The 27,596-nt window shown below is 41.1% G+C and overlaps 2 protein-coding genes and 2 long non-coding RNA genes across 8 annotated transcripts in view; 1 reads left to right on the top strand and 3 right to left on the bottom strand.

The window, feature by feature from the left end:
- Positions 1-12,077, bottom strand: LOC123585754. Its single transcript, XR_006706404.1, has 2 exons — positions 11,791-12,077; positions 1-1,356 (listed from the first exon to the last, which is right to left on the bottom strand). It is a non-coding gene; the product is annotated as an uncharacterized LOC123585754 (long non-coding RNA).
- LOC123585753 lies at positions 9,940-11,784 on the bottom strand. 2 transcript variants are annotated; one of them, XR_006706403.1, is made up of 2 exons: positions 11,242-11,784; positions 9,940-10,223 (listed from the first exon to the last, which is right to left on the bottom strand). It is a non-coding gene; the product is annotated as an uncharacterized LOC123585753 (long non-coding RNA). The 2 variants fall into 2 exon arrangements; XR_006706402.1 differs by lacking the exon at positions 11,242-11,784 and adding an exon at positions 10,816-11,113.
- On the top strand, positions 12,033-25,725 carry CCNE2 (cyclin E2). Of its 2 annotated transcripts, none has more exons than XM_045454187.1 (12): positions 12,033-12,321; positions 13,517-13,556; positions 13,651-13,753; positions 13,833-13,886; positions 14,829-14,980; positions 16,536-16,671; positions 19,072-19,218; positions 20,422-20,517; positions 22,317-22,451; positions 24,028-24,139; positions 24,617-24,774; positions 25,149-25,725. In XM_045454187.1, the coding sequence occupies exons 2-12, from the start codon at positions 13,543-13,545 to the stop codon at positions 25,260-25,262; spliced, it is 1,221 nt and encodes a 406-aa protein (XP_045310143.1). In that variant the 5' UTR covers positions 12,033-12,321; positions 13,517-13,542; the 3' UTR covers positions 25,263-25,725. The 2 variants fall into 2 exon arrangements, with proteins under 2 accessions (XP_045310143.1, XP_045310142.1); XM_045454186.1 differs by lacking the exon at positions 12,033-12,321 and adding an exon at positions 12,503-12,569.
- Positions 25,726-26,524: 799 nt separating this feature from the next.
- INTS8 (integrator complex subunit 8) overlaps positions 26,525-27,596 on the bottom strand; it is a 55,031-nt gene continuing 53,959 nt past the window's right edge. For all 3 annotated transcript variants that reach the window (XM_045454185.1, XM_045454183.1, XM_045454184.1), the window contains one exon: positions 26,525-26,720. In XM_045454185.1, coding sequence (XP_045310141.1) covers positions 26,604-26,720 — 117 coding nt within the window. In that variant the 3' untranslated portion in view covers positions 26,525-26,603. The remainder of the gene's footprint in view (positions 26,721-27,596) is intronic.

The raw sequence follows: 27,596 nt of genomic DNA on the forward strand, positions 1-27,596 counted from the left end.
TGCTTTGTATATGTCCTTTAATCAAACACAGTGAGGTAGATATTATTTCCTTTTTACAGATGAGGACTGAGGTTAGGTAATTGACCAAACCTCTCACAAGTAGTAAGGGATGGGCAGATGGGTTATAATCTAGTTTCTATCTCTCAAACTCATTCTCTCACATTTTTTCACTTTATTAAAAAAAAAAAAATCACAGTATCAATGCATGTTTGTTGTAACAAGTCTAGCTGAGATGGTATCCTGTCACTTCTTTCTCCATACTCATGTAATCATGTAGACACACGTATGAAGATTTATTTTCCCCAAAATGTAAGGCCATTTCATTAATATTAGTCTGCAACTATTACTACTATACTCACATGATAACACAGCTTTCTTAGTCCACACAAGGAAGCCTAATTCCGTTTTTAAAAAATAATTGCACGACATATTCTGTACTACAGATAAACCACACTTCCTGACAGAAATTCAAATTGTGTTTAGGCTTTTGCCATTATAAATAATGCTGTGGTAAACTTTCTTGAACACATGACCTTACAAACTGGAACATTGATTTCCACAGGATGAATGAACAAAAATAACACTGCTGAATGTAATCTCTGTATTTTTTTTTAATAGATAGTAGGCTGCATTCCCAAAAGATACAGCAATTCATGTTTACAGCAGCAATATCTGAGTGCTCATTTTCTCACCGTCTTGCCAGCACAAAATATTATCTTTTTTTTTTTTTTTTTGGCCTATTGGATGGTTGAAAAATGGCATTTCATTGCATTTCTCTGATTACTGGTAAGATTGAGGCTTGTGCTCTTGTTTGTCAGGTTCTCACTCATAAAGAGTGATGTACAAGGCCAATCAATGGAATTATCTTCTCTAAGGCCTGGTAAAGTCACTCCTACTGGACAGAGGCAAGATTCCATTAGATTCCAGGCAACGCAAACCCTCAGTATGCAGGGTCTACAGCAGAGGGCATCAGAGAAAGAAAGAAAAACAAAACTAGGTTAGGTTAGGAGTTGTGAACAGTTCAAAGCCAGTAAATAAATGGAGAGTGAAATGAGGTTACTTTTACTAACTCTCGGCAACCTTTATCAAAACCAGGGGAGGGAGCAGGGAACCTTGGCTAGATGCCTATTCCACAATTCTCACCCTTCACCTGCAAGGTAATTAAGAAAGAAGGAAAAAGAAATGACAGAAAGAGGGAGACAGAAGAACCTTCAGCCAGGGCCACACTCCTGTCAGAGCTGGAGGCTTCCAGAGGGGCTGGAGTTCCAGAGGCTTCCAGGGGCTCTGATGCAGGGAAGCAGAGGGCAGCTTGGCCTCCTGCAAGCTCCATCCATTCTCTCCAGCTGAGAGTGAAACCTGAGGACAAACCAGAGGCAGTAAGGGGAGGAGCCAGCTAAGGTGTAATTCCTTCTTCAGCTGGAGGTGTCCCTTTGGATACATCACAGGACCTCTCTGAATCTTACTTTCCTATTTTGAAAAATGAGGGAGGAGTTCGGAAATGTTGATGTACAAGGCCACTTCCATTTCCAAGATTCTACAGTTCCAATTATAAAATGTTGTTTTCTATTACCCTTGTCTCACCTTCTATTGGTCTCCATGAAAAAGCAGAACGATCAGAAAACTTGGAGTCAAGTCTTGGGTTCAGTTCCAACCTGCAAGCTATGCTATCTTAGACAATCCCTTTGATTCCTCTGAGCCTTTTTGTTCATCTATAAAACTTACCAAATAAAGCTTCAAGGACTGTTGCAAGACTCAAATGAGGGGGTATTTATGAGAGCATTTGTAAACTCTAACACTGTTCAGACAAATGTAGTATAGTGTTCTTACTAAATCTGAGCCACTCACTTCCGTTTCTTTGCTCAATTTAAGCTTCACTCAACAAATACTTAAATCATTCATTCCATAAATACTGACAGAGTGTTTGGGGCACTAGAGTTACCTTAGTGAATAAGATACTGGAATTCACTGACATCACGGGACTTGGATGTGAAAGTTCTTTTAACATCTGGATCAGATAAGGCAATCTGTGCACATAAATATTTCAGCAAGGTACATAAAAGGTAAAAAAGCTGTATCCAGTATATAGCCAGTAAATGTCTCCAGTAGAGAGACGAATTCAACAGAGTTCCTCCTACGGCCCCATAGTGATCGGACACTGTTTCAGGTATTGGGAGACTGAACACGGAACAACACAGACCAAGTCCCTGGCCTTTTGGAGTTTACATTCTATCAGAAGGTTTAACCGGTCAGACTATACTAACCACATATGGAATACACAGCCAAAGAAAGGTATGAGGCCAATTGTGAGAGGTAGGAAACCTAGTTCTGGACCCAGAGCTTCCAGCCTCTTGGCAACATTCAGTTTCCCCTTATCAGAACTGAAGGCATTATGAACTCTGACTTACACTTCCCTTGTGCCTCATTTCTAATTCCAAGTATTCAGTTTGGACAAGTTAACAGTCTTTACCAAGTAGTGAGATGTTGGGGATAGGGAATAATCACAGCTATTTTTCAGCCATGGTCAGTTGTCACAGCTTAATTAGATTTTTAAACGGCATTCATCCATACATTCTGCAAACGCATGATTCAGCTTTCCCCTTTTTTCAGGTTCCTCTGGATCTACCCCATGGCTCACTTAACATGAGGACTCCCATAGCTATTAACAGACCACCAGCTTCTATGTCACCTCTAAAGTATTGGTCATTATGCGTTCAGCTGGATATTCTACAACTGGAGATTCTTTTGTCTGAGGCACCGTGCCAGGTCCTTGCTTCTTGGCATTTATAATATTTGAAAATTTAAAAGAAAAATGCAAATAACTCCGGTATAAGCACTGGATTAAATGAGATAAAGGAGGGAGATATTACTTCCGACTCAAGGAATTAGGGGCAAGAAGGATGCAGCTCTGATGAGAGCTTGCTCACGCATCAGTGGGTGCACACAGTGCTGGACATTTTACATGGATTCTCTCACTTGATGTGGAAGTCTCCACAAATGACTTGGACTCTAAGACTTTGAGTGATGGGAGGAATTAAGAAAGGCAGAAATGTAATTTCAGTTGAATATCTATTGACTGCCAAATGCTGGCCAGGCACAATGCTAGGTACTGGGCACCCAATGGTGAACAAGTGTGGGTCCTGTAATAAAGGGCTTACAGCGGGGGATACGGACAAATACAATAACCATGCAATTATAATTACTAAACAGTGTGTTGTGTGTTAAAATAGGTAAAAGCACTAGGATGATAGTTAACAAAGGTGCTTTCAGTTGCACGTGATAAAACTGACTCAGTTTCTTATGCTAACCTGTAATAGACTGTAATAGACTGGTTTATGTTATTAGGAACCTCAGAGTGGATCCAGGACTTAAGAAAACTCTCTCTCTCTGCTCTACTGTCACCACAGCCTTTCATACTGCCGATGGGGTGTTCCTCCAAATGAACACTGCTTGATACAGTGACCTTGGAGCAAGAGATCAGCTGGCTCTCAGGGAAGGAAAATTCAGGGAGGGACTCTGGCCCTGCTTGGACCATTCAACTCTCCCTGAAACAACTGTTGCCCACGGAAGGGACACCATGATTAACAAGCTCGTATTGTGCACCTATCCCTGTTGGTGGACGGTGGGTAGGTTCTGATAGCAGAAGAAAGGGAGAGGGAGAAATGCATGCTGGCGGAGTCACCAAAACAACAGCTACCATACAGAGGCCCCTGAAGGAAACACTGCAACCATGGAAAAAGCAGGAACACAGAGAAAGAAATTTGCACGGTGAGTTCCCGGGATGGTAGGTAGACCAGTTTGGCCGGAGCATTGGTCACACCAGAGAGCTGGGAGGACAACCAGACTGTGGAGGGCTCTGAATGCTTGCCCATCGGCTCCAGAGCAGCCTGACAGGGGCATGTTGACAGCTTTGTTCAGAGTCTTTGCAATTCTCCTGAAAACCATTCAGCAACAAGCATGAAGGTGTGAAACTCCTCTACAAACTTACATCTTCAGAGAAATGAGGAAATGAGAAAGGTCCCAAACTTCATATTGTGTGTGGCGTCACCCCTGAACCAGCAGAGTGAACTACAACGTGTGGTTTGCCAGCTGTGCCACAGGGAAGACCAGAAACCGCATGGAGGTCTGGGTGGTGCAGGTCCCAGCAATCCGCAGTGCAAATTCAACCCCAGGAGGAGAGGACCCAGTCTGGCTGGGAACTGCCATGAGCAGGACAAGGAAGGAGGAGGAAGAAAAAAATCAAGTGCCTGGAGGGCTCACAGGTGCAAGTTAGGAAAGAGCGAGGAGTGTGCTGGCCGCAAGGGCAGGGCCCTCGTTGTCAGGGGCTCCATCAGGGGAAGGAGCCGGTCGTAGGAGGCCTCCTGAGCCAGGCTGGGATCCTAAATAAAGAGGAAGCCCAGCTACAGAGGCACCATGTAGTAAAGAAAGTGGACATCTCTGTGGGAACACCGGAGGGAGCCCTTGAGCTGAGAAACGAAGACAGCCTGTGGAGGAACGCTTCCTCACTCCAGGCACCAGCATTCTCTTGCAAATCGCTGGTTTTGAAAAATCCAACGCATGTAAAAATAAACGATAAAAAGTTGTAACTCAACATCCAGTCAGAGGCACCGTAAGAAAAAACATCTGTACAAAGGTACTGTCAGAAAAAAATCTGAAAGGGAGTAGCAAAACTTTCCCGCAGACTATGAAAACTCATCAGAAAAATGTTGCCAAAAAGCAGAAGAAAAATTTAACCAATATCCTATTATAACATTTAAAACATGTAACCAGGCTGTGGCCATGCAAGAAGCTGAGGGGCAGAAATAACTCAAGGAAGGGATGGTCGGGCAGTAGAGGGCCACAGACAACAGGAAGACTTGAAACAGGAACTGGTAGATTTAGAAAATAAGAAAAACACAACGTTTCAGAAACCACATTACAAGAAACATGAGAGAAGAGGCATCACGCTACAGGACACTGTGGAAAACAAAGAAAAGTGAAGAAGATAAAATAGAAATAAATAAAACCATTAGAGAAGGCATGATAGAGAAGACAAAGGAAATCGCACAAATGTAAACTGAGAGTCCCTGAAGAAAAAAAAAAAAAAAAAACCGAATGGAACAAAACAATTTAAGATACAGCTCAAATTTTTTTTTTTTTTAAGTTTATTTATTTTTGGGACAGAGAGAGACAGAGCATGAACGGGGGAGGGGCAGAGAGGGAGACACAGAATCGGAAACAGGCTCCAGGCTCTGAGCCATCAGCCCAGAGCCCGACGCGGGGCTCGAACTCACGGACCGCGAGATCGTGACCTGGCTGAAGTCGAACGCTTAACCGACTGCGCCACCCAGGCGCCCCGATACAGCTCAATTTTAAGAGGGTTTGTACTTGGGGTTGGGTGGAGAGCTTGGGCCAGATCACAGACCTAAGTTTAGGAAGTAGGTGGGAAGGAAGGGCTGGAAGTCATCTGGAGGCTGTGGTAGCGGGCAGGTCAGGGGCGGCCTCCGCCAGGACCTGCCCGGCTGGGGCCTCCTGGGGCCCCTCCAGCACCATGTTGCCACCAGAGGGGCTCAGAAGCCGAGTGAGCAGCTCCTGTTTCCTGAATCCTGATTCTGCCCAATCTTAACTAGTACAGAAGTACAGGCCAGGGGTGAAGGAGTAAATGCGATAAATACTTCAGGAGAAGCTCCTTAGACAAAGTTAGAAATCAGAGAACCAGAAAGTACAGAGATTGATATGATCCCGTTCATCTTCCTGCCCCATCCCAAGGTTCTATTACCTTTGGATAGTAAAAATCAATGATTATTTTTGCAAAATATGCTTTTATGCTATTCTAAGTATGTACCAATAACTATATGTAATATTTGTTTCACATGCTTTTGAACTTTATATAAATAGTATCATACCGAATGTTACAATTTACTTTTTCCCCAAACATTATATTTTTGAAACTTATCCATGTTGATACATGTGGTTCTACTTCATTTTAACTACAACACAGTATTCCATAATAGGACTATACCACAATGTATTTACCCATTCTTTTGTAGATGGACCTTTCAAAAAAGGTCTGACAGATTTCATTTTTGTTTTTTTCAAATTTTTATTTAAATTCCAGCTAGTTAACATACTGTGTAATATTTCAGGTGTAGAATTGATTCAACAGTTACATACAACACCAGTGCTCATCACAAGTTGGTTATTTTATTTATTTTCTATTTTATTTTGAGAGAAAGCACGAGCAGGGGAGAGGGGCAGAGGGAGAGAAAGAGAATCTTAAGCATGGGACTTGATCCCATGACACTGGGATCATGACCTGAGCCGAAATCAAGAGTCAGATGCTTAACCGAGTCACTCAGGCACCCCGTTATTTTTGTTTTTTAAATAAAACTAAAATATATACCTACTCTATGACCCCAAAATTCCAATCTTAGGTATATACCCAAAAGGAATGAATATGTTTGTCCACAAAAAAGTGTTCACAACAAGAATGTTCACAGCACCTTTATTTGTAACAGCCAAAAAATAAAAAATAAACGGGTGTATAGATACAGTGGAATACTACTCAGCAATAAAAAGAAAGTAATGATATATGCAGTAGCATGGATGAAAGTCAAAAACGTGTTAAATGAAAGGAGTCACACAAGAATATACATGTGTGTTGGGAATGCAAGCTAGTGCGGCCACTCTGGAAAACAATATGGAGGTTCCTCAAAAAACTAAAAATAGAGCTACCCTACGAGCCAGTATTTGCACTACTAGGCATTTACCCAAGGGATACAGATGTGCTTTTTCCAAGGGACACATGCACCCCCATGTTTATAGCAGCACTATCAACAATAGCCAAAGTATGGAAAGAGCCCAAATGTCCATCGATGGATGAATGGATAAAGAAGATGTGGTACATACATGCAATGGACTATTAGCAATCAAAAAGAATGAAATCTTGCCATTTGCAACTACGTGGATGGAACTGGAGGGTATTATGCTAAGTGAAATTAGAGAAAGACAAAAATCATATGACTTCACTCATATGAGGACTTTAAGAGACAAAACAGGTGAGCGTAAGGGAAGGGAAACAAAAATAATATAAAAATGGGGACAAAACAGAAGAGACTAATAAATATGGAGAACAAACTGAGGGTTGCTGGAGGTGTTGTCAGAGGGGGGATGGGCTAAATGGGTAAGGGGAACTAAGGAATCTACTCCTGAAGTCATTGTTGTACTATATGCTAACTAATTTGGATGTAAATTAAAAAAAAATTAATATATATGTGTGATTCCATATGTGTATGTATTTATACACATATAATACAATTTATATATAATATGAAGTTCTATTACAGAACTAGTAAAACCAATCTATGGTGGAAAAAAATCACAACAGTGGCTCCCTAATGGTGGTAGGTGGAAATGGGCATTGCCAGGGAAAGGAAGCTTCCGGGGGATGATGGTAATGTTTTATAACTTGACAGGAGTTTGTGTAACACAAGTGTATCCATTAAGAATGTATAGTTAGCATTTGTACTTTTCATTGACAGTAAGTTTTATCTCAAAAAAACTAAACAAATATTGAATTCTGCTAATGCTATGTATGCATACTAAAGTATTTGAGGGCAAGTATACTGATATCTCCAGTTTTGTTTGAAATGCATGAAAAAATAAGGTGGAATAATGGATGGATAGAGATATGGACAGACGGAAAGAATCTGTGATAAAGTAAGCGCAGCAAAATATTAATGAGATTTAGGTGGTGGGCATATGGCTATTCATTATAAATTCCTTTCAACTTTAATGGATATTTTTAAATTTCATAATAAAATGCAGGGGAAAATTTTAACATTTAACCTGTCCAAAACCAACTCCTGATTTCATCCTGCCCTAAAACTGCTCCTCCCTTCATCTACCCAGCCCAGCACCAGTAAATGACAGTCACTCAGCTAGCTGTTCCCCCTTGAGCTGTCCCTGTCCCATTCATCAAATCCATCACTACATCCTTTCTGCTATACCTTCAATATACATCCTGAATGCAACCACCTTTCATCACCTTGCCACCCTAGCCTGTTCCAAGCTGTCACTAGCTCTCACCTGGGTCACTCCAGTCCACTCACTCCTCTCCCTGCTGGCGTCTCTTCTCCACACAGCAGTCCCATGGGTCATTTTTAAACGGGAGCATTTAAAATGCTGCCTTTCCTCCCTCTCTCACTACATTCCAGCCATACTCACTTCCTTTTCCATTAAATAAGCCAAGGTCTCCTGGACTTCCTGTTCCCCTGCCTGGAATGTTCTTCCTCCTTACCTGAATGGCTGGTTCTCTCACTTCACAGTTCTCAGATCGAATGTCACACCAAGAAGTGTTCACTGAACTTGTATCTAATGTAGCAACTCACATCACATCCCTTATGCTGTTTTTATTTTTCTTACTTCTTATTACTGCTACGTGTTTGTTTTCTATTCCCCCACCCCTGCCCACACACACACACACACACACACACACACACAACTAGAATTAAGCTCCAAGGGGGCAGTAATTTTTGCTTCACTACTGTGTCCTAGTGTTTGTTGAATTACTGAAATGGATAAAATGTCACCTCCTGAGTCCTTCCCAGATCACTTCCTACCTCCTACAGCTTAATAGTCTCCTCTGTCATATTCTGTTTTTTTCTTTTCTATATTGCTTAATGATAATTATTTGCTCAACATTTATTCTGTCCCCCACCCCAGTAGATATACGAGCTCTTACAGATAGGGGCGATTTCTTAATTGTCATGTCCCCAGTAGTTAACAGGAACAGTGTCTGGCCCCGAGCAGGCTGATCCACCCTGCATCCACCTGCCAACTTCAACGTCAACCTAGAGCTTCTGGATTTCTAATACTGCCCTGTTTATCCCTGTTCTTTCTCTGCACTGTGGAGTATCACAAATCTTGTAGGCCTGAACCGACCATCTCTAAAGGGCTCTAGCTTCCACACCTTAAGATGCCTCTCTTCTCCCCCCAGACCTCTAGCGGGTAGCCAAAGGCAGCTCTCACAGAGCCAGGCTCTCTCTGTCTACTCTCACAGATACCAGATCATGAAGTCATACACTTAACCCACCAAGCCACCCAGGTGCCCCTGAATCTAAAAACTTCTAAAAAAGAGTTGATTAATTTTTTAAAAACCTTATTATTCATTGGGAACAATTCTACCATCCATCACTCTAGCCTTAGAGAATTAAAGTTCTATAATGGGATATCCTATGCATAACTCAATTCAGTATTTACCAAGGTCCTCTTTGTATGCCTCTGAACTGCTGGGTAGCTGCTAGAAAAAAGATGAACAAAACAAAATTCAAGGACTAGTTGGAGATAAAAGACATTTTCATAGGTAATTATTGTCTTGTGAGGTGAACAGAACTGAAGAGCACAGAGACAGGGATTTGGGAAGGTTTCACAGAAGGTACGGCAAAGAAAGGCATAGAAGCAAGAAATAAGTGGGCTGGGCCTGATTTTTTTAAACCTGTGCTTCTAAAAACCTTTGTTTTCTCCTTGTTTTTTCCTGAAAATGAAAGCACTGTAGAGGCCACTACTTTATTTACTATGGTATTTTAACTTTGCATGAACCATGGGGGAAAATACTTTAGAAAATGCCAAAATTTCTAAAATTATTACATGTATATATGAAAGAATTTCACATACTTCAAAGTGAATTTTAAAACTAGGGTCGGTGGGAAAAGAGGGAGCTAAAGGAATGTGTAAAAATATGAAACAAAGATAACATATTGAAAGATGATGTCTATGGGGCCTGTCTGACCAGTCAGAAGAGTGTGGGACTCTTGATCTCAGGGTCCTGAGTTCAAGCCCCCCTTGAGCGTAGAGATTAAGTTAATTAATAAAACTAAAAAAAAAAAAAAAAAAAAAAAAAAAAAAAAAAAAAAAGACGATGTCTAAAGTAACTACCTAAAAGGACAACTGTATGAACAAAACTCTGGGAAACAGCAATTTTATAATTCAGCTTTCTGTGTTATTCAGGATCCTTCAAACTCAATTTCTACAGGTGTAAACGAGTAAGGGAGGTGGACAGGTGAGCAAAGAGCACTGAGCATGTGCTCTGTGACAGTTACATACACAAGAGAGGGTCTCTAATACATTATCAAACGTAACCTTTAAAAAGAGCCTTGAAATGGGTGCCTTCTATCTTTTCCAGAGAAAATCCATGCTCAGAGGAATTCAGTAACTTGCAACAGAGCAGGGCTGGAATCTGGATCCATCTGAAAGGTAAACTCACATTCTTTTTAATCCCACTTAACTATTGGTCAGGTACTTGTAACATGGCAGAATTCACCCTGTTGGTTTCCAGACAAAGCAGTCTTGAGATGGCTTCTAATTTCTCCTTTACTGTGACTGCACTCTATTCACTTCCTAGTCAAGGGCACTGACCAAAGTCCACTTCTAATCACAGTCTTGTTTACAGGTAATATACTAATTAGCCCAGTGTTGAGCATACAATACATACACCAAAGTTAATCCTACAAATATTAATCGATGTACCTAGTTTTCTGTACATTTTATCAAATTCATTCATTTAGGCCACACCAGTTTTCGTATGTGACTCAAGGTAACACACTTGTTGGAAGACCTCCCCTTTCTTACTATCTCTAAGCTTTACACCGAAAGTGTTTTGAGGTGACTGCGAAAGGGAGGCAACTCCTTCTCTAACGAGAGCGCCATCAGAAGCATTATAAATGGTATCAAGCTTCTGGGCACTGACAAGATTCTGGGCCTCTCCTAATTCTATGGCACCTGAGGCAAGAAAGACTCTTACTATTTCCTCAGGCATAAAGACGGGAGAAAAAGAATTACTTTGCCGGGGTCCCAAGGCTGTCGCATGAGTAAGAACCCAAAAGGAAAGCGTGAAAAAGAGTTGGCCTTGCGGGCCCAAAACCCCGCAGAGCAGCCGTTATTTCCAGGCTCCGCCGAACAGGCGGAGAGGCACAAAGGGCGCGGGGCGGGGGTGCGGGAGGGGTCCCGGGTCGGTCCCGGCCGCCGCCTCCTGGTGCATCTCGGGAAGGGCTCCCGCCTGGGCCGCGCCGCAGCGCCAGCCTCGGCACCTGGGTCTCCCCGGCCCTACCCCGGCGGCTCGGGCCGGGCCAGGGCAAAGCACCCAATCTGGTCGCTCAGCGTCTGGCCCGAGCTGCCGCGAGTTCCAGGGAGCCTGCGCTCGGCTCCTCCACCGCGGGGGTCTTTGTTCCCGTAGGCGTCCCCGCCCCACTGCTCCCGCCGCAAAACCTGTTTGCGAAGTATCAACGGCATGTCCTGCTGGGAGATGTCCAGTCTTGGGTCGCGATGGAGCGGGGCGGTAATAAGGGCAACGAGGGTTCCTCCAGGTTTAGCCATGGGGGTAGGTGGGAAGAGAACGAAACGCATGGGGCCCGCCTCCTGCCATTATAGTACGGAGGCGGGCGGCTCCCTCCCGCGCTGGCAACTCGCGCGGGCTCCGCAGGGCGCGCTGGCGGCGGCGGGGCGGGGCCGGCCGGGCGGGCCCCGGGCGGGCACGTGGTGGGGCAGTTTTCGCGGTCAGACCCCAGAGGGCTGTGGGGTGGAATCCCGCCCCCGGCCCTGCTCTTGAGACACATTTTACTTTTGGGGAACCCCGGAACTGCAGGTCCGGTAGACAGGAAGGGAGGGTGAAGCCTAGCGCGAGCGTTTCCTGCGCGCGGGGACTTCGCAGTGGGAATCCGCCTGGCAGAGGCAGGGCGGCGGAGTGCAGAGAGACCCACCCCCGGGAGGCAACCGGGTTGGCGGAGCAGGGAGCGGGAAAACAGGGTTGATACGAACCTCCTCCGTGGCGGGCTGGAGCAAAGTGCAAGACAGACATCCCTGAGTTTGGCTGTCCTGGGGTGCCACGGCTGGCCCCGGTGGTCCCAGACCCGACGGGCGGCGCGGAGACACACGTGGCTAGCCGTGCGCTCGGCTGTGTTTACATTCTGCAGCCTCTCCACGTTGTGCTGCCGTCCTCGCCTCCCATTGGCCAGTTCGGCAGCCAAAGTGGCGCTCCTCCCTCAGGGGCGGGTCCTCCTGGTCCCGGCGTCTCATCCGCAATAACCGGGTTCCTTGAGCACTTAGCGGTACAGCCCCAGAGCACCACAGGATGGCCACTTCCTGGCTACTCTGTGCTCACCCATGTCGCCTCCACCTGGTCGTAAGCCGGGATTAAGCCGCTGCCCGACACCGACGGGATCCGGGAGTTGAGGGCGGGAGGGAACTGGAAACTACTGGCGGGAGACGCGGAAGCAGGGCGGTGGGGAGCCGAACCTTGGAGGAGGGGCCTCTGACAGACTCCCTCCCGCCGCCAGGCATCGCAGGCAGGTGAAGTGGAGAGCAGGTGAACGCGAACTGAGGGCCTAGGCTAGCGGGCCCTGGCTTCTCGGGGTGGGCGGGCGCGGACTGAGAGCAGGGCGCGGCGCGCGGGCCTGCGGGGCGGGCGCGCGGGAGAGGGGAGCGCGCAGTCCGGAGGTGTCAGTCTGAGGCGCATGCGTGCGGGGCGGGCCCGGCCTGGCCTATATATTGGGTTGGCGCCGGCGCCAGCTGAGAGAGGAGCGGTAGCGGGTCTAGCGGTGAGGAGCTGCTGGGCGTAGGGAGGAGTGAGGGAGGAGAGAAAGCCCCCAGGGCCGATTCTTCCCGCGGGCGGGAGCCTGCGGGAGGAAATATGGGAAGGCTGAGAATTAGGCGGCTGGGGGGTCGGGAGGATGGCTCCCCGCGTTCCGTTCCTGTCAGGATCTTTGGCAGGGGGCCGGGGAAGTGGCGGGGGTGGAGGGCTGCCCGAAGGGGAGGCCAAGGAAAATACCCTCATTGCAGGGGCTTCTCCCTCCCACCCTCGTTAGGGGAGCTCTACCGCGCGATAGAGGATCGGGGTCTGGGTCCCCTTCGCGGAGAGAAAACCTCCCCGACCAGCCCTGTTTTCCCCTTTCTTTAACTCTCTTTCCTTCGCTCCCAGCCCTTATCTGGAGTCGGGGTCCCAGTGCCCCTCCAAGCGACAGGCAGGGCCCAGTGGGGCTGGGAAGGAGGGAAAGGAGACTGAAGGACGTGACACAAGTCTCAGTTCCCTCCTCCCCCTGCTTCCCCGCCACCGCCGCTCTCCAAATTGGCGCGGAACCGGCTTCTCCACAGCGTTTCGCCTCCACAACCCCCTCTCTCTCCGCTGCTTGTCCAGGATGGAAGGGGGGGACGTGGGGGCGCTGCCCAGGCCCCTCTAAGGGTTACGGGAGAGAGGATGGAGGGCGCAGAAAAGACCCATTTGGGGGAGATCTCCCTCCTTGCTGGGGGTGCTTTGTAAATTCTCAAAGACACTCGCGTCCCGACTGTACGTTCAGTTGAGACGCAGGCATGTGTCCAAAATTAATCCCGTGAAGTAACCATTGTAGTGCGTAAGACAGCACGGTGAAATGACTCAGGCCACCTCCTGAAGGACTCAGCTGTAACCCCTGAGTGAGCATCTGACTGGCACCTGGGAGAATATGGGTGACAATATATTTGACTCTCATTTTTCCTCTCTCCTCTCCAGAGTTTTCACACACCTGAAGGAAGAGAATGTCAAGACGCAGGTAACATTATTTGTCTTATAGATGTGTGTAAAAGTTAGCTGCTGCGTTTGAAACTCTTGACTTATAAAACTTCCTTTTAAAAAATGCACTGTAGTAGCCGTTTACAAGCTAAGCAGCAGCAGCAACCCCAGCCCAGCCAGACGGATTCCCCTCCAGAAGCCCAGATAATTCAGGCCAAGAAGAGAAAAACAGCCCAGGTGAGTTAAGGGGAGAGGGAGGAGAGAAGAACTTCTTTGCTGGGACTTTAGTTTAACAGTGGTCTTTTCTATTTTCCAGGATGTCAAAAAAAGAAAAGAGGAGGTCACCAAGAGACATCAGTATGAGATTAGGGTAATGCAGAACTGGACTGGGGCGGGGGGGAGGGGGGGGAGTTGGGTGAAACGAATGCAGGACAAATAAAAATTGAATTGCGTTATTGCTGTGCAACAGAAAGATACCTCTGACACTCTTACTCTGAATGACCCGAGGTCAGCAGGAAGGTGCTGATCTTTAGGTGGTTTGTATGTGCCTAAATCCTCCTACAGCTGCAGAATAAGTTTGCCTTGAAGCAGCTGGTTCCTCTTTGTAAATCCCTCCCTCTTGGAATCGCCTGGTGCACCAGGGCCCGCCTAATCTGTCCAATGTACTGCTCTTTGTTCCCTCTCTGGCTAGTGGAGGGTCCTAATAGCTGCTCCTTTGGGCATAAATAGGATGTGAAGTCACTGACAGACTGGCACCCAGCCCTTTGCTACCTATTCTGTGTGTGGTACAGAGAACACTAGAGATGTGGTTCTCTTTGAAACCAGCATTGGTTGGGGAAAAGGTCCTTTAAATATTAAAGTAATTGACTTTGGTTGATTCCATTTTTAAGGTTTTGCCTTATACTGCTCTGAAGTATGGGAGCAGGCTTAAAGGGTTGGGGGGTAGGGATGAGGGAGGAGCTTTTTATAAAACAAGGTGCCCTTGCTACTATTGTAAAAAGGGAAGAACTTGTTTTTTAATCTTGAAAGTGATAAGTGACCACAGATGAATTTTTATTCCTCTCCTCCCCCAATGCCAAATGTCTTGTATTTTCAGAATTATATTGTTCTCTAAAACACCCCACCTGTTAAACTGTTTGAAGATCAGTAGGAGCTGTATGGCTTATTTATAAAATGTCAATTAGATTATCAGCAATGTTAACGATGGTGTTTGGGAAGAACTATAGTCGGTTTAGAGATATTAGCTTCTATTTATGAAAGATCCAAGACAAAAAGGTGATTTTCTATTGCACAAATTTTCCTTTAATGACAGAATTGTTGGCCACCTGTATTATCTGGAGGGATCAGTCCTTGTATAATCATTGAAACACCCCACAAAGAAATAGGAACAAGTGACTTCTCCAGATTTACAAATTACAGATTTAAAAATCTTTTTATTAATCCTTCACCTTTGCCTGATTTAAGGTAAGAATATTTTTTTTGAATTTAATGTCAATTAAAATTGTACTAATTTAATATATTGTACTATTTTGAGTCCTATTTTGCCTTCACTATAAAAACATACAAAAATTGCTCTGATATTTATGCATGTATTATTTTGAGAATACTTTGCTGTTCACAAAGGATATGGGTATTTAAAATACTTATTTTTTGAATTTATTTTCATTTCTTTGAATACCGCAAGCCTCATTAGAAGAGCTGAACACCTTTAAAAATTTTTTTTTAACATTTATTTTTGAGACACAGAAGACAGAGCACAAGTGGGGAGGGGCAGGCAGAGACGGGGGAAGACACAGAATCCGAAGCAGGCTCCTGGCTCTGAGCTGTCAGCACAGAGCCTGTCACGGAACTCGAACTCCTGGACTGTGAGATCATGACCTGAACCGAAGTCGGACGCCTAACTGACCAAGCCACCCAGGCACCCTTTTTTTTTAAAGACAACAACAACAAAAATTTTTGTGACGTTTATTTATTACTGAGAGACAGACACAGCATGAGCAGGGGAGGGGTAGGGAGAAGGGGAGACACAGAATCTGAAGTAGGCTCCAGGCTCTGAGCTGTCAGCACAGAGCCTGATGCGGGGCTCGAACTCACAAACTGTGAGATCATGACCTGAGCCGCAGTCAGTCACTTAACCAACTGAGCCACCCAGGTGCCCCCCCCCCACTAAAAAAAAAACACTTTTTTTAACATTTATTTTGAGAGCTTGGAGAGAGACAGAGCATGAGTGGGGGAGGGGAGCTGAACACCTTTTAAATGGAGTTTAAATGATTTTTCTAAATTAAGATGGAAGCATTTTAACATATGACATTTTCATTTGATGTATCAACCGTATTTACTTCCTACCAAGCTTAGTAAGGTCTATATGTTTTTTAGTTAATGAATATGACTAAGAGGTACAGCTTATACAAAGCACATAGTGTAGTATTAGTTGGCTCTATATGCAAATTAGTGGACTAAGACATTTAAATTTGCCAACCTGCCCCTTCACTATACTCTGCCAGCTACCACCACTTTAGGTAATTCTATTGATGATCTGTTTGGAGATGATGAGATTTGTCTCTACTGGGATTATATGCTTAAATATTTAAAATTTCAGTGTTGCTCTGGGGAAAGTACTCTTGAAGTCTAGTCTAAGTTCTTGCTGTATAATTTCAAGCCTCTGTTTTTTCATGCTAAAGAACTGGTTTCTAAAGAGCTCCTTTCAAGTTCTAATTGAAAGTTGGATTTCAGGGGCGCCTGGGTGGCTCAGTCGGTTGAGCGTCCGACTTCAGCTCAGGTCACGATCTCGCGGTCCGCGAGTTCGAGCCCCGCGTCGGGCTCTGGGCTGATGGCTCAGAGCCTGGAGCTTGCTTCCGATTCTGTGTCTCCCTCTCTCTCTGCCCCTCCCCCGTTCATGCTGTGTCTCTCTGTCTCAAAAATAAATAAAACAAAACAAAAAGTTGGATTTCAGTGTCTGAAAATTTATGTTGTATATTATGTAGGTCACATAGTGATTCTTTTCTACCCCTTTCCATAGTTGGGGATGCTCAAATGATGTTTGGCTAAACATGCTAAAAAAAGAGACTAGATATGTTCATGACAAACATTTTGAAGTTCTGCATTCTGACCTGGAACCACAGATGAGGTCAATACTTCTAGACTGGCTTTTAGAGGTATGTTCCATTAATACCTTTGTCTCTGTAGGATGGAAAAATATTTAAGATGTAAATGTGCTTTTCAGGTGCCCTTGGTATATTATTCATGGCCAGCAGCAAATATTTTTGGGGGTCCTTACTGTAGTTGATGGTACCAAAATGGCAAATGTCTACTTTGTGAGAGTAAAATCCTAACACAGCCACTACACCCCATATAACCCAAACCCAATTAGGAATTCCTGGTACCTGTTAGTATTGCTGTGTACCAGGCACTAGGTGCTGAGGATAATCAAGATGAACAGAATATATAATTGACAAGGTTTTACATTCTGCTATACAAAGTGAAGAACCAGGACTAGGCTTCAGGGCCCTCAGAAGTCCTTTTCTGCATCACCAAAATCCAAATTATGATTTGGGATCTTGATTTCTAAGTCCTAAATAAGGAGGCTTTAAATATCCAGAAGTACCAAGCCCTCTACGCTCAATTGTTTCCCTTTATTATATACTTTTATTCCTTTCAGAAATACACTGTACCATTAATCTAAAGGAATTACAGTGATTTTGAAGTCCCTAAAGATCTATGCCCAAAACGTTCTCTTGTTTAGGCCCATTCCCATTCTTTGGATAATAATTCCAAGAATTTACTTGTGTTGATAACAAACCTATTTTCCTCCAGCCCTTGGATATTTGTTCTGTAGTCTCCCTGTGTTTAAGATAGAAATGAGGCATTCTAAGGGAGAAATACTAGGCTTTTTGGTGCAACAACGCAAGAGTAAATCTCAGAAGCTATCAGAAAAGTTTTTTAAAAAGGACTATAAAATGGTGTTCTTTGCAGTCAGGTTATCTTATCTCTTACTCTGACTGGAAGACAAGATTATATTTCAATCATATGGGTACAAGAAGGTGGTTGGGTTTTGACTTTTGGGAGTACCTAGTGATCATGGAAGCAACCTAAACACAATCATACAGATTTTTAATTTTTTTCCTTTTTGTTACATTGACTTTTTATCCAATCCGAATTGGATTGGACTGTACAAATTTATTGCTATTTTCCCTTAAATAGGATTATATGCAAAACTGGGTAGAATAAACAGAGTAGAGCATTAAATTCTTTTTCTTAGTACATCTTTTCAGTCTAGAAACATAAAGATAGGTTAAATGTTACCATAATAGTTTAAAGGAGAAAAATCAAGTCTCAATAGATGTGAAAGACATTTTTTGAAATTCAGTTTCTATTCCTCATTTCAAAATATGTAGTAAACTAAGAGATTTCCTAAACACATTATTAGAACTCATGTATTTCAGGGCTCCTGAGTGGCTCAGTCGGTTATGTATCTGACTCCTAACTTCAGCTCAGGTCATGATCTCATGGTTTGTGAGATCGAGCCCCGCATCGGGCTCTGCACTGACAGCCTGAAGCCTGCTTGGGATCCCTCTTTCTGCCCCTCCCCTGCTCGTACACGTACGTGCTCCTTCTCAAAATAAATGAACATTAAAAACAATAACAAAACCCTCCTGTATTTCTATCCCTGTTTTCTCATCCTCAAAATGGGGATAATGGTCACTTTCTGGAGTTATTTTGAGAATTTAAAGCTTTGCCTATAATAAGTGTGGAAATGACATTATTATTAAGAACAGTAGTGAAACATTTGGGAAATTCCCAGTACAGTCAGAAACAAGGGATGTGATCAAGACTTTATATGTCACCAATGTTGTTCATCCAGTTTTTGTCTATAAAAATTCTTAGCCAATGCAGTAAAACATGGAAAAAAGAAGTTAAAAAAATATTAAAGGGAACAGTTATTTTGTCATTAAAGTCTGCCTAGAACAGTGAAGACCATCATTTAGGGCTGTTAGAATTAAAAATATAAACTAAGCATGAGAACTTACCCATTTATCAGCAATAAACAGGAAATTAATAGAAAAGTTTGCTCATAGTCAGTAAAAGTGTAAATGAATCTGGGAATAAAGTCCATGTGGGCAAAAAAATAAAACAATAAAACTAGTAAATGAGGATGGTAATAGATTCTTTTTATCCTGTACATGTTAACATCTGTCTCCCTCCTCACCCTTGCCCAATCTCAGCTTTGGTATCCTAAAAAACAAAGTTGGGCTTAAAATTTCAGGGGCACCTGGGTGGCTCAGTCCATTAAGCCTCCGACTCTGGATTTTGGCTCAGGTCCTGATTTCACACTTTGTGAGTTCGAGCCCTGCATCAGGCTCTGGCGCTGACAACACAGAGCCTGCTTGGGATTCTCTCTCTACCCACCCCCCCCACTCCACTCCTACCCGCTCCCCCCGACCACTAAAATAAACATTTAAAAAAAAAGTATTCTAAAGACTGGTATGTTAGGATCTAACTTTCTAATTTGAAGAAATTCATCAAATGATGATGTAAATATTTGGATCCTTCTCTAGGTATGTGAAGTATACACACTTCATAGAGAAACATTTTACCTCGCACAAGACTTTTTTGACAGATTTATGTTGACACAAAAAGATATAAATAAAAATATGCTTCAGCTCATTGGGATTACCTCATTATTCATTGCTTCCAAACTTGAGGTAAGTTCTCAAAGTTTATCCACAGATAGATTTACCTTAAACTCTTTTTACATCACATCAATCCCTACAACTTTGGATATGAACTCTAAGATAAGTGGATTTATTTTTCCCCTAAAACATTTTTTGAACATCCTTGATTTGTATGGAGGGATAAATATACTTCCTTTTGTAGTATCTGAGCCTATTCTAAGTGTCTGGTTTAGATTCCGGAAATGTAATGTAGGCAAATAGTCCATGTCTCATTCTGCCAAACAAAATATACCAGTGTGGTCCCAATACATAATTATGGCACTTGGATTCAATAGAATGGTCTTTGAAAACTAACTGACCAATCAAATGAAATAAATAGCTCCGCTGGGTTAGAATAATGGTCTCTATCTGTGTCTGCTGGCGGTGCCAGGATAGAAAGCAACTCTTTTCTTGCCTGAGGTTTTCCTTCACACAATCTCCATCTGGTTTTCTTAAACAATATATTTTGGATTATCATAATTTCTTTTGAGATTTTTGAAACCTTTATCATCTTGAGGGCAGGAGGAGGACTGTGAAACATGCCTTAATTTCCTTGAATTTATTTTTTTCTTCCATATTTTTGTTCTGAGCTTTAAGGGCTATCTCCCAATCCTGCCAAATTTGGTGAATAATTTTATATTTAGTCTACCCTTCTCTGGAATTCAACTGTGTGTTTCAGGTAGCTTTCTATACTGAAATCTTGATTTTTAGCCTGTTCTCATCTGTAACAGGCCTCTCTTCTACTCTGATCATTCTATTTGTTCTCTGGACTGTTCAGACCGACCTGTCAGCGAAACTGCACAATGTTGACGTACCATACTTTTATACTAGGGTAAAGGAATGGTTTTCAGTAGTTTCTAGACCTCATTAAGAGTCTTGTTCTGGTCTGGCCAATATACTACGCAATTTTGCTTAAAACAAGTTTGGCTTCTTATTTTTTAACTGAAATGGCTGGTTAAAATATTCTAGTTGTTTATTAACTGAAATTCAAGATCAAGCCTATGAAAATAAGTTTCAATGTAGTTGGCTAATTTCACCTCCTACATCTGAGAAACGTATCATTACTAAGATTTAAAATCACTTTACGAAGCTGTCCTTAAAAACAAAGCCTGTTAAGTGGTTTCTGTAGAATTCTTTTTGTTTTAATCTCAGTCTCAACTACACCTAATGTTTTTTTTTTAATCCATTTTAAAGGAAATCTATGCTCCTAAGCTCCAAGAGTTTGCTTATGTCACTGATGGTGCCTGCAGTGAAGAGGATATCTTAAGAATGGAACTTATTATATTAAAGGTATTAAGTGATTCTAGTTGCAGTTTTAGTAACTTAACAGTTAACTACTGAATCTCAAAGAACACACTGTAAGTAGTCAAAACAGATTTCATTCAGCATTAAGATCCAGTTCATGGGGCTCCTGGGTGGCGCAGTCGGTTAAGCGTCCGACTTCAGCCAGGTCACGATCTCGCGGTCCATGAGTTCGAGCCCTGCGTCGGGCTCTGTGCTGGCAGCTCAGAGCCTGGAGCCTGCTTCCGATTCTGTGTCTCCCTCTCTCTGACCCTCCCCCGTTCATGCTCTATCTCTCTCTGTCCCAAAAATAAATAAAAACGTTGAAAAAAAAAAAAATTAAAAAAAAAAAAAAAAGATCCAGTTCAAAGAGGTTAATAATGCATCAATATATTGACAATAGTATGGATAAATGGGGGTGGGGGGCGGAGAATTTACTTAACCTGTGGGCCATTTTTCTGTGTCTTTCAAGTTTTCTATAATGAGAATATACTATAATGAGAATATACTGCTTTAAAAGTGATTAAGGAAATGCTTTGAAAAGTATAATTACCATACCATGTGTATGTATCAATGAATTCCAACAGTGACACTCAAATATTCTGATTTTCCCCTCTTCCAACAGAGAATGAGAATTATTTCACTGCCTTTTTTCCTTTCTATATGCCAAAAAGGGCTATTAAGCAAAATGGTGGAGAAAAAAACCCTAAAGGTGTTTAATCAGGCTCTGAATTAGAGTAAAGGCTGAGTGTTAGCTACTAGAAAGTATGTTATTAAATTTGGACATCATAACTTTGTATACAGGACACACAAGAAAACACACTGACTTTCATTTACTGTGTGTTGTAAATTACAAATTTATGTCTTCTAAATTATGCTTACAGTCTGTAAACACTCATATTGATAGCTCTATTAGAATGGGACCTTGCTGGGGGCGCCTGGGTGGCGCAGTCGGTTAAGCGTCCAACTTCAGCCAGGTCACGATCTCGCGGTCTGTGAGTTCGAGCCCCGCGTCAGGCTCTGGGCTGATGGCTCAGAGCCTGGAGCCTGTTTCCGATTCTGTGTCTCCCTCTCTCTCTGCCCCTCCCCCGTTCATGCTCTGTCTCTCTCTGTCCCCAAAATAAATAAACGTTGAAAAAAAAATTTAAAAAAAAAAAAAAAAAAGAATGGGACCTTGCTGGCATGTTGATATTGTTCTAAGAATAAACTTACTCAGATTCAGACGTGAAGCACAGTATGAGGATGTAATGAGAAGATGGAATTCTCTGCAATACTCTCTTGTTCTCCCCTAATTACTTTAGACTGCTTGTAAATGGTAAAGTCCCAAAGCTTCATGAAGAAAAAGATATGATACATTAAGATTTGCCTTTTTTGTTTTGAACTTTTACATTTTGACCGGAGCCATTAAAGATCATGGAAAGAGAAAGTCTAGATCAGTTTTTGGAAGATCTGAATGGAATTCGCTTTGTTCACTGAATATAATTTTAAAATGGCAGTTTCAATAAAGTATAGATTTGGAAGACCAGGGGCTGCAAGAAATGAGAAAAGAAGGAATGAATATTAGGCTCAATGAGCTTATTAAGATAGAGAATAAAAAAGGGAACTAGATTAATAAACTGTAAAATACAAGCAGCTTTACATTTTGAAGTATTTACAAGTACTTTTAATAAAATAAGGGTCAGAATAAAATTCCTAGGAAGAAATAGGCCTAAAGCAGAAAGCTTTTAAAGGACTATTAGTAAATTAGCTATATATTACAGTGTATATATACTTACATTTACTAACAGGTGTTTTCATACTATTAACAGGCTTTAAAATGGGAACTCTGTCCTGTAACAGTCATCTCCTGGCTAAATCTCTTCCTCCAAGTTGATGCTCTTAAAGATGCTCCTAAAGTTCTTCTACCTCAGTATTCTCAGGAAAAGTTCATTCAAATAGCTCAGGTATTTTCACTGCAGATATGCTAATGTTTATTGTAACTGTTTAGTGCATTTACAGTCTTAAATAAATTATACAACAAAAATCGTAATGAATTAAATTCACTCCTTAATTGACTAGAACAAAACTGATGCATAAAATTCTGTTCCCAGTATTTACATTGCTTAATAATTCTAGAGAACAGACTTTAAACTTTCAGTTTAAATGTATTATGAGTACTCTTCATTCTTTAGGGGTTTAAAGTAGAGTGTTAAATACCTCTTTTTGGTATTTAGCAGCCAGCTGTCTTTAGTATGATAGGAAATTATTCTATCTTATGATAATCTTATCCTCATATTTGAACACACTGTACCTATTTTATACATTAGAATTAAGATTAGTTATAACATTTAAAAAAAATCTAATTTCAAATTATGCTTTTGTAGGCCAACATAGCAAATGTTCTTTCCTGCTTACTTCTCGTATGTATCTTAAAGGTTGCTGTACTACCATATATAAGTGAGAAAAATCTATGTTCGAATTCTATGTAGAATATGAAAAGCTTACATAAGGAACTGAAGGAACTGTGGTATTTTGGGTTGGGTTTTAAATAACCTAGGTTGAAATTTAATTTGTATTTTAAATCTAGTAAACACCTTATGAACTAAAACTGAATTAGAATTGGTTCATTTTGGAAAACTTTCTAATGAGGGCTTATTTTTTCTGTCAGAATTGCCAGCATCCTAAATTATCATAGGCAGCTATACCTTTTTGATAGAGAACAAAAATTTGATAAGCTAATAATTACTATTTCTACACTGTTTATTTCTAACTCTTCTCATGTTTCTACCTTCTGGACAATGGGAGCAAACATAATTTGTTTATTCCATGGACAGTATTACCTTAGCCTCTGAAATCTAGCCCTTTTACACAATTCTACTATACTCTTTATTACCTAGATTATATTGCCTTTTAAATAATCTCACTGTTTAGATTACAGTAAAGCAGATACACAGAAAGGAACATGTTTCTAAAGGATCATTCTTAAAATGTATCTTTCCTGATTTAAAATGTTCCAATAATTTCAGTAATCAGAACTAAATTTACAGACCCTTTATGATCTAATCTAGGCTAATCTATGATCTAATCTGTGCCTCTCTACCTACGCCCCTCTCCCTTTTAAAATAAGGAATGAAGGAAAGGAATTCCTTTGTTCTGAACTAGAGGTTCCAAGGGAAAGTAATATTTCATTTATCTTTGCAAATGCTATTCCCTACACCTAGAATACTCTCTACCTCCCAATCTTCGTGGCGACTGCGTCTTTTAAGATTTAAGCAGCACAGGTCTTCCCCCCTCTGGATTAGGTGCCTTTCCTACTGCTACACACCACACTGCATCATAACAATCCTTGTCTATTCACTTCCTGGCTTGAGCCACCACTCTGAAGGAAATTATCTTTGGATCCCTGTAGTTTTAGCAATTCTTGGCACATGGGTCCACATCATAAGTACTCTAAAATTATAGCTGACTGATCTTTAGTAGCAACATTGATTACTCATCCTTTCTCCTAATTACATGTACGTTTGCTTTTTCCTTTGCTAGCTTTTAGATCTGTGTATTCTAGCTATCGACTCATTAGAATTCCAGTACAGAATCCTGGCTGCCGCTGCCTTGTGCCATTTTACCTCTATTGAAGTGGTTAAGAAAGCCTCAGGTAAGGCACTATATTTTGTTATTTTCTTACATGTTCACAAGGGACTATTAATTTATCAACTTTAGCTTCCTATTAAACAGTTTAAAATTTTAATGGAAAACATTAGGTTAGCAATTACCTTCTCTTTTGTTAGAAGTCCTTCCTCATCTTCAGTATATATCCATAAACAAAAAATAAGGTCAAATGGAATTTAAATCCGTTTGAAGTCAGTCAGCATGGTCATTGCCCTGCTTTAAGAGTTCTTTGGGTTTTGACAACTTCAGTTTCATATGTAGAAGGTACGGGTTAAGAAGCTCTAAGTCTTTTTCTCCCACAAAATAAGTCACCTTATGAACAGTTATTAGAAGGCCAAAATCCAATTCTAAGAAGTTAAAGCAGATTAGCATTCTCAAATTATCTTTAAAATCGGAAGGACAAGCCAATATATTGGCAATTTCTCTTGTAACCTTCACATTTTCCTAACTTTCCTCTATCTAGGTTTGGAATGGGACAACATTGCTGAATGTGTAGACTGGATGGTGCCTTTTGCCAGTGTAGTAAAAAGTACTAGTCCTGTGAAGCTGAAGATTTTTAAGAAGATTTCTATGGAAGACAGACACAATATCCAGACACATACAAATTATCTGGCTATGCTGGTATGTTTCTTGTGGGGCTTTTCATTTTATATCTAGTAAGTTACTGAAACTAATAAGGATACTAGAAATACTTTAGGGCAGTGATACAAGATAGAAAGCTCTAATGGGCACACTGATGTCACAGCAAAATTTGTGGAATGTCTCAAGATTAATGCCAGTAGTCCAAGTAAGAGTTTTTTAAAAATACAGCTATATTCAGTTCAAACTGTTGCACCTCTAGAATAGGACTAGTCATGCTTGCAAAGACATAAAGAGACCATTTCATGAGGTCTAAGTAGTCTCAAATTAATATCCAAGTCTGGTTTGACTTTGTTTTACTCTATCAGTGCTTTACCTTACCTGTTAATCTCTGCATGATTTCTTCACATGTATAGGATGAAGTAAATTATGTAAACACCTTTCAAAAGGGGGGACAGTTGTCACCAGTGTGCAGTGGAGGCATTATGACACCACCGAAGAGCACTGAAAAACCACCAGGAAAATACTAACGAAGGTTAACTAAGCAAACAAGTTGGAATTGACCATTGGTAGAATTTCCTAGAACTGAACTACTAAAGTTTTCAGGAAAATAGTGCTAGGACTGTCCTAGCCAATTCAGAAGTTTCACTGCCATTCTTCGATTTTAAAAAACCACTTAAAATTGGCATTAAGGAAGAAATTCCTACATTAGCTGTTTAAACAGCGGGACTTGTTTACAAAGATGACTTCATTCCCAAGGTGACTGGATAGAAGATAGCCACGCTTTATGCCATAATTTTTTTTTTTTGATCCAGTATTACTGTGTTATCGTGATAAACTAAGAATTTTATCATTGGAGTTTTAGACTAGGTAAGTGCCACCTTAAAGGCGACATTAATACTTTGAATCTAGTTTTTAGGTTCTCAAAATTCATATTGTCTTGACTAGTGCAATTTGGTTTTTGAAAATAAAATTTAAACTTGTTTACAAAGATTTAGTTTTGTAATAAGGTGACTAATTTACAGCTGCTGTAGCAAGCTATTATAAAACTTGAATTTTTACAAAAGGTGAACTTTAATCTGTTTTTTATTTCATCTGCCTTGCCATAACATTTTTTAACCAGTAAGGCTTAAATGAACATGGTGTTTAAACTGTGGTCTAAACAGGGGGAATACCAAAGAAATTTTAAACAAGATAAATGTGTAGCTCCTACTTTGGGCTTTGACACAGAGGTTGCTTTATAATGACTTTTTGTACATCACAATTTAAGTGAAAAAGTACGCTTTCAACCTATTTATATGAGAAAGTCACTTTACTAACTCCAAGACATCCCTAAGGATTTTTTCTTAATTTAGTGTGACTAAGACTTTATTTATGTTTGCAAAACTGTTAAGGTCGTTTTTAAATTCCTACACTGAGTTAAGGACAAAGTGATAAAGCTTAACACTTGGCCTAAACTTCTGTTTTCATAAGGCAGAAAAAGTAGTAAATGTATACTGACTCCTAGATTATTTATTAAAAACAAAACTCTGACATAAGAACTTGCTGTGTATAGACTACTTCTACATATTTTAGTTTGTTTTTAATGAAATTTCAACCTCAAAAGTGGGTCTAGTTAGAAAACAAAGCATACCAGATTGCTAGTTTATTCTCTTACTGGATACATGAATCTCTTCTTTTGAAGAAATTATAAATTTAAGCTGTGGTTATGGTATGAAGTCTTCTGTACAGTTTTTGTTTTTAAATTGTTTCAGTATTTTGTCTGAAAAGAAAACACCACTAAATGTGTAAATATGTATTATATAATCTAATACTGTTTATTTTTAGCCCATTGTTTAAAAAATAAAAATTAAAAAATTTTAACTAACTGTTTAAAAGTAAAGTTTTGCCATTGCTTGGAGAAACTTTTTTTTCCTTCTCTGCGCTGCCAGCTGTAACACTTCTTCTGGGTTGCTTGCGTTCAATTCTGTCTGACCGATGGCTTTGATCTTCCAAAACAGAAAGGTGATGTTATTACAGGTGTGGTCAAAAACAAAGTCTTGCTAGTATACATAATACAAAACTACCTACATGCTAACAAAGTCAACTGTAAATGATGGGAGGTGTAGAAGAAATTAACAAAGACAGACTCAGAGCCACTCTTAAAGATCAAATGCCTAGCCACTGTTCATGGAATTACAGTAGGTTCCCCCTTATCTGAAGTCCAGCATGGTCCAGAAGATGATCCTCCTCCTAAAAGGTCTCAGAGTCAAAAGTAATCTAATGCTTTACCACAATGTCTACATCATTCACCTCACATCATCCCAAGAAGAGGGAGTACAATATTTTAATATTTGTAATAATATTTGTAACATTTGTAACAATATTTTAAATAATTTATTACATAAATATCTATATATAGGGTTCAGTACTCCCTATGGTTTCAGGCATCCACCTGGGTCTTACAACATATCCCCTGTGGATAAGAAAAGACTATCTACAGGAACGTTAATTCATATAAGTTTATTTGACTAAAAATACCAGCAAATAAGCTCTACATATCATCCAACACATTTTTACAGTTAATTACGGCTCCTACAAAATAGTTTGAAAAATCAAAATTCATGTTTCAGGAAAGGCTTTACTTTTTTAATATGCAAAAATAGGTAGTTGCTCAGCATTATGATAGCCTATATAAAGCGGTTCATTTCTTTCATAATTAGAATACCTCAGCCTACTAAAAATCTATAGTATAATCTGCCAAAGAGCATTTTGTTAGAATGTATTTTAGGATCTTAGAATTACCTTTAGATTAAAAGGCAATCTACATCTTTAGATAAAAAAAGAAAGAAGCCCAGGGGTGCCTGGATTGCTCAGATGGTTAA

Source organism: Leopardus geoffroyi, chromosome C3, assembly GCF_018350155.1.
Source record: "Leopardus geoffroyi isolate Oge1 chromosome C3, O.geoffroyi_Oge1_pat1.0, whole genome shotgun sequence".
In the NCBI taxonomy this organism is placed as follows: Eukaryota; Metazoa; Chordata; class Mammalia; order Carnivora; family Felidae; genus Leopardus; species Leopardus geoffroyi.

Bases quoted from the DNA above. Each gene is read 5' to 3' on its own strand.
- CCNE2 (XM_045454187.1), top strand. The intron at 13,754-13,832 runs GTGAGTTAAGGG...TCTATTTTCCAG, and splicing joins AGAAGAGAAAAACAGCCCAG to GATGTCAAAAAAAGAAAAGA. The intron at 22,452-24,027 runs GTATTTTCACTG...TTCCTTTGCTAG, and splicing joins AGTTCATTCAAATAGCTCAG to CTTTTAGATCTGTGTATTCT.